At 46.0% G+C, this 6,851-nt stretch overlaps 1 protein-coding gene across 1 annotated transcript; it reads right to left on the bottom strand.

The window, feature by feature from the left end:
* Nucleotides 1-688: 688 nt before the first annotated feature.
* On the bottom strand, nt 689-2,101 carry LOC149282234 (protein FAM187B-like). Its single transcript, XM_089498422.1, has 2 exons — nt 1,281-2,101; nt 689-1,034 (listed from the first exon to the last, which is right to left on the bottom strand). The coding sequence occupies exons 1-2, from the start codon at nt 2,099-2,101 to the stop codon at nt 689-691; spliced, it is 1,167 nt and encodes a 388-aa protein (XP_089354548.1).
* Nucleotides 2,102-6,851: the final 4,750 nt, after the last annotated feature.

Below are 6,851 nucleotides of genomic sequence, written 5' to 3'. Positions count from 1 at the left end.
TTATTGCATCAAAGTTATTTTTTTTACTCCAGAACATCATTTCTTTTCCTTCTGAGTCTATGGGAGAACATCAGGCAAGTCAATGGGAAAATACTTTAGAGATGCGATTGAAATGGATGGCCTCTTGCTCCGTTGGGCGTACGCTGGTCTGGTTTCCAGTTTCATCTGCCCCTTCAGGTGCCGGGGTTGGTGGTTCCACTCTGCTGATGGTAACAGTCAGAGCGGATGTAAAGGGAGAAACCAGATTGTTTGGTGGAGGAGAGACAGTGATGAGCAAACTGGCCATGGTAGGGTGAAGGCCCAGGCACGCATGGGCCAAACCCTTGCTTTGCAGAGCTCCCTCGATGAATCTGCCCATTTCCCCTGTGATTGGGGTAAAAACCCTATGAATCTGCATTCCCTGTAAAACCCTGAGATTGGCGTGAAAGCCATGAGAATCTCCTCATTCCCCCCCAGAAACCCTAAGTATCTGCCCTTTTACTCTGAGACCCTGAGACTGGTGTAAAAACCCTGAGAGTAGACAATTTATGCAGAGTAGACAAATTTCTTGATGGACGTCAAAGCATCTTCATCAATCCCAATAAAATAATTACATGATACATTAATTTTGCCTCCAAAATCATGTCTTTTATTTCCAGTTGATAACAAACGTAAAGGTGATGGCAGTTAGACATGAGGCTGAACACATTTACACCGGTAATTTGCTGATGGCATCGCTGAAAGGTTTGTTGAAAGCCAAGGCAATGCCTAGAACTATCAGGAAGATTAGGAATAAGACGATGCCAAGTATCAGTGACTCCAGAGAAGTATAGAGCCACGCTTCCCACGTGTACTGCAGCTTATGGACGATCACATTAAACCTCCCGGCCAGGCGGTGATCCACGTAACATTTGTAAATTCCGGCATCTGATTGGTTGAGATTTGGAATAAGCAAGGATCCCCCGCCGGTGGCGTTATCCAAAATATACGGGCTGCTGCCACGGAGCTGTTGTAGACGTGATATAGAAACACATTCACGCTCCCAGTAAACAGGTCTGCAAAATAATGCATAGAAAGAGTAAATAACTATCCTTCATTCCATTTTATCTGCTACTCTATACAGCGCTGGGGGGTTATATTACTGTATACAGCGCTGGGGGGGTTATTACTGTGTACAGCCCTAGGGGTTATAACTGTATACAAAGCTGGGGGGTATTACTTTATACAGCTCTTGGGGGGTTATTACTTTACACAGCGTTGGGGGACTTCCGCTTTAAATTTGATGAGATATAGATCATTACCTGTAAATGGAGGCCGTGGGGCATTTGAGTAATGCGTCGGCGTGGAGGTTTGTATAAAAGTTGTCAGTCAGAAGAAGCTGAACCTCATTTTCGGAAGATGTTGGTTCCTTGCAGCTGTCTTCACACATCTCTATCCTGAGTTCAGGTTTATGAGTAGGTTGAAGTTCTTTGAAGATGGCTCTCAGGAGGCCGCACGGCCAAACCTTCTCTTCCAGATCCAAGCTGATGTTCATCCTGGCGTAGCAAAAGCCAAGCTTCTTCCTCTCTCCTTGAATCCCGCACCTGTCACAGGGCTGCCATTCCTCCCAAACCGTGAACATTTCAACCGAACCCTTATCTCCAAAGTCCAAAGTGGTATTAGGTTGCACCATCTGCCCCAGACTTGCATGAGAAATGTAAATGTCTTCTACATTCTGGACATCTAGCGCGTAATGAGCTAGAACCGCCTCTCCATATCTGCATGTATAGATTCCGGTGTTTTTCACTTCCGGGGAGAGAATCTTCAGATCGCCGGATATCAGCGTCGGGCGTTTCATCAGTTCCAGAAGCTTTGTCGGGATGGTGGAGATCGAACCTTGACTTTGGACGAGGGTAACGGGTTTTGCGCTGGAATTGGAAATATCTAGATATTGCCAATAAATGGAAGCGTCCGTGGGCCTGTTCACACAGGTTAGGATGATGGGATTATGGGAGGCAACGGCTATTTTACAGGGAATTTGGGCAGAACAGGCCACAGTGATCCCTTCCTCACCAAGTGAGATAGTGGCTTGTGCTAGAAGCACCAAGCCCATCACAAACGTGATGTGTGACACCCGAATCATGGCGTCACCCGATAGTTAGTTTTCTTGTTTCTTTCTCGAAAGAAGAACCGCAGAAAAAAATCAGACCAACTCCTAGACTCCTCTCGCTTGTCTGTTAGCCGGTTTCTCAATTACCGGGGGATTTATAGACTTGTACCTATGATGTCATAAACAACACAAACATTCTAGAATGTTACCCTCGATGATGTCATAAACAATACATGCCACTCTTCAATGTTACCATCTATCATATCATGAATAATACACATCTCTGTACAATATCACCATCGATGATGTCATAAGGAATCCAAAGCTTTCTAGAATGTTACCATGTAGAAAGATACCAAATAAGTACCATCTTAATTTTCCCAAATATATGAGATGAAATGACCTGTATTCAAGCAGGGTTTCCAGCTGTGATATCGCAGTGAGAAAATGCAGCAATTGTGATGTTTAAATATAATTCAATCAGACGAGCAAATGAAGTGATCGGCTACAGACTGTGTTACCCAGAGAAACTGCCCCTTAACCCCGACACCCTGAGAGTTTCCATATGTGGTTATATATATAATGTGTTTTGCAAAATAACCAATTGGTGCAATCTCCATAGCAACCAACAGAACCAATTTCTGAACTTGTGAGAACAAATCTAAAATGACATTAATTCTTAAAGACTGAATTGCAGAATTTAGGGGTTTAAAAAGCATTTTCTGTCTGCATATCTGTGCTGGATATTCTGGAGGGGGAGGTTGTGTGGAATATGGGGCCATTTGCTCCATTTTAATAAACAGGTTGTATGGTATTCAGCATTTTCAAGGGTCTTTTGGGGTCTTTTTGCTCTTCTATATAATGTTCTATTGATGCCCCTTAATGATTAGAAAATTAATTTCCATTGATGGGCTTTAAATCTTCTGGCTGTTGAAGAACCTGAGAGAACGTCTTGAGTCGGCCCGATGGAGATACGAGTCCTCCTCTTGGTAGCCCAGCAGATATATGGACAGTGATGGTGAATGGGGATGCGGTATGGATCCTGTAATGACTTTCTGGATGTTTATGGTTAAGGAAATTATACATTATTTACTTCAATGTCTCTTACTACAAATTATTATTATTATTAATTATTGTGTTATATAGGGCCATCGTATTCCGTAGCGCTGTACAATGAGTATCTCTCCTTGTTTAGAGGTGGCACAGGCGAGGTGTCTACAGTTCTGTACCGATTGGCCCCCAGGCTAGGGGCCACTGATTTCTAATGTTCCCTCTTATTCCAAAAATATTTTTTTTCTACCAATGAGAAATTGCGCAAGACGAAGCAGTAAATCTGTAAATTGTTTTTTTTTTAAACAGTCTTTGCCTGAAGGTCAATTTTTGAAGACACGTTTCACGGGTAAATATAAAAGTGTATGCAGACGGACAGAGAAAAGTGTATTATTCATATGTATATATATATATATATATATATATATATATATATATATATAGCATATATTTTATTTTATATTTTTCTATATATATATTTTTTGTGCAGTAAAGCATTGTGTGGTTGGACCTGGCCTCAGAAACCCTAGGATCCCGTGGAATGTTCTGCAGCTCGTGTGTTTGTTCACTTTATATAGAATGTATCATTTCTTTATTTACATTGAAGTTACTTTATTGCATCAAAGTTTTTTTTTTTACTCCAGAACAACATTTCTTTTCCTTCTGAGTCTATGGGAGAACATCAGGCAAGTCAATGGGAAAATACTTTAGAGATGCGATTGAAATGGATGGCCTCTTGCTCCGTTGGGCGTACGCTGGTCTGGTTTCCAGTTTCATCTGCCCCTTCAGGTGCCGGGGTTGGTGGTTCCACTCTGCTGATGGTAAAAGTCAGAGCGGCTGTAAAGGGAGAAACCAGATTGTTTGGTGGAGGAGAGACAGTGATGAGCAAACTGGCCATGGTAGGGTGAAGGCCCAGGCACGCATGGGCCAAACCCTTGCTTTGCAGAGCTCCCCCGATGAATCTGCCCATTTCCCCTGTGATTGGGGTAAAAACCCTAAGAATCTGCCCATTCACCCCAGGACTCTAAAACTGGGGAAAAACCCTGAGACTCTTCCCGTCACCTGCGAGGCCCTCAGACTTGGGTAAAAAGCCTAACAACTTGTCTATTCACCCTAAGACTCTGAGACTGGGTGTAAGGATCGTCTTACCAGAAGGAATCCGGGATGCAGGAAAGGAACACGCTTGCTCAGTACAGGACACGCACAAGGGGCCTGAGATGGATAACAGGGCACTTGGCGGTGTTGCTGTAAGCACGGGTGATCAGGACAGCGCCGTTAAGCAGACCAGGGTCAGGATACCGGAGGTTCTCAGAGTCGTTAGGAAAGCCAGGGTCAGGATACCAGAAATACACAATAACCGTTTAGCGGACCGGGGTCAGGATGCCAGAGATACACAAGTCGTAAGAATAGCCAGGGTCAGGATTCCAGAAGTTCACGATAGCCGTTGAGCAGACCAGGGTCAGGATACCAGTAATAGTAACAAGATACAGGAAAAATACGAGGGGCTCAATAGGTACGGAAGCACCAGTACAACTGAGCACCGGTGGATAGGTTAGAGAAGTTTAAATAGCCCGGGGAGGCGTTCCCCGGCGTCCCTGACGTAACCGCGCCCACCGTCGCCATAGCGACGCAGCGGAATCCAGGCGGCGGTCAGCCGCATAAATATTCATGAAGCGGCCGCGCGTGTGAGTGGCTGCTTCATGTAGCAGGGAACGGTGCCGGCGTTTCTGCCGGGAGGATGGAGAGGAACTTCTCCGCGTCTGCCAGGTAAGTGCCTTACAGGATCCCCCCGCAAGACGCGACCTCTGGGGGCGTGGAGAACCCGGCTTGAGAGGATGCAGCTTGTGGAATCTGCGAACACAGACGGGGGCATGCACCTGATCTGCCGGTTCCCAGGTTCTTTCTTCTGGGCTATACCCCTTCCAGTGTATCAGGTATTCCAAGTGTCCACGATGGATCCTGGAGTCAACAATCTTTTGTACCACATATTCCTCCACCCCATTGATGACAACAGGAGCAGGCGGAGGAGGTACACGGCCAGGAAAGGGGTTAGCTACCCATGGCTTGACTAGAGATACGTGGAACACGGGATGGATCCGACATGTAGCGGGCAGTTTCAGCTGCACTGTTACTGGATTGATGATCCTGGTGATGACATAAGGACCGATAAACTTGGGTCCTAATTTTTTCGATGGCACCTGCAGGCGCAGGTTACTTGTGGACAACCAGACTTTGTCACCGCAACGGTAGGTTGGTGGGCTGGATCTATGACGATCTGCATATAATTTGTATGTTTTACGAGCCTTGCTCAGGTTCTCTTTCAGGGTTCGAAATTGTCTGGCGAGAGCGGTGACTCGGTCCGTAATTCCAGGAACCGTAGGTCCGGTGGGTAGGCCCGGAATCATGGTAGGATGGTAGCCGTAATTTGCAAAAAATGGTGACATTTGTATGGAACGTTGTTTTTGGTTGTTGTAGGTAAATTCCGCAGAGGGGAGGAACTGGAGCCAGTCAGTCTGGAGGTGAGTGGTGTAACATCTCAAATATTGTTCCAATATTTGGTTTAAACGTTCTGTTTGACCGTTGGTTTGAGGATGAAAGGCCGTGGACAGCGTGGGCCGAATGTGCAAATTTCGACAGAAGATCTTCCAGAAGCGTGATGTGAATTGTACCCCCCGGTCAGAAGTGATGGTCTGTGGTAGTCCATGGAGCCGAAAAACGGTATTCAGGAACAAGGTGGCCGTGGTCGCTGCTGAGGGAATACCAATGGTGGGAATAAAATGTGCCATCTTAGTAAATCTGTCTACCACCACCATTATTGTGTCGTGTTTCTTTGAGGGTGGTAGATCCACAATAAAGTCCATAGAAATTTTCGACCAGGGGGCCGATGGGATAGGTAACGGGCGGAGGAGGCCTACCGGTTTCTTGCGTGTGGTCTTGGTTCGGGCACAGGTGGTACACGAGCGGATAAACGAGGTAACGTCTCGATCCAGTGAAGGCCACCAAAAATGACGTCGGACGAGATCTAGGGTCTTCTTAATGCCCCCATGTCCAGAAAGGAGGGAGTCATGACAGGTTTGTAATACCCTTAGACGGGCCGGTCGTGGTACAAATATCATGTTACGGTAATAGAGAAGGTTCCTGGTACGACGGATAGGGGGATGTGTTCTTGGTATTGGCACGCCGCGGGATGAAGTACGGATGTAGTCCATAAGGGGTGGTTGGTGAGTGAGAAACAAATTGGATGGGAGAATGGTATCGGACTGACTCTTAGGGTGATGTGAAGTAACTGGTATTCGGGACAAGGCATCTGCTTTAATATTTCGGGATCCAGGGCGGTAGGTGATGTGTAAATTAAATCTTGTAAAGAAGAGAGCCCACCTTGCCTGTCTCGGGCACAACCTACGTGCAGAATGGAGATACTCGAGGTTCCGATGGTCGGTATAAACCGTCACGGGGTGTATGGTACCTTCAAGAAGATGACGCCAAGCTTCTAGTGCCTGCTTGATGGCCAACAATTCTCTATCCCCCACACTGTAGTTCATTTCTGAAGGGGTGAGTTTGCGAGAGTAATAAGCTACTGGGTGTAGACTCTGTTTTTCTCCATGTCTCTGAGATAAGATTGCCCCTACGGCTACATCCGAAGCGTCTACCTCCACATAAAAGGGTTCAGCAACGTTAGGTTGGATGAGAATAGGAGCCGTGGTAAAATACCGTTTCAAGATGTCAAATGCCT

The sequence above is a fragment of the Sceloporus occidentalis genome, unplaced genomic scaffold, assembly GCF_023333645.1.
Source record: "Sceloporus occidentalis isolate IW3139 unplaced genomic scaffold, rSceOcc1.0.p SCAF_120, whole genome shotgun sequence".
NCBI classification, from domain to species: Eukaryota; Metazoa; Chordata; class Lepidosauria; order Squamata; family Phrynosomatidae; genus Sceloporus; species Sceloporus occidentalis.
This window is presented reverse-complemented; position numbering and strand designations above follow the sequence as displayed.

What these genes read in the sequence shown, in the direction of transcription:
- LOC149282234 (XM_089498422.1), bottom strand. Translation starts at nt 2,101, where the DNA reads ATGATTCGGGTGTCACACATCACGTTTGTGATGGGCTTGGTGCTTCTA. An exon ending in CCCACGGCCTCCATTTACAG is followed by an intron (nt 1,035 to 1,280) that starts GTAATGATCTAT and finishes ATTATTTTGCAG; the next exon opens with ACCTGTTTACTGGGAGCGTG.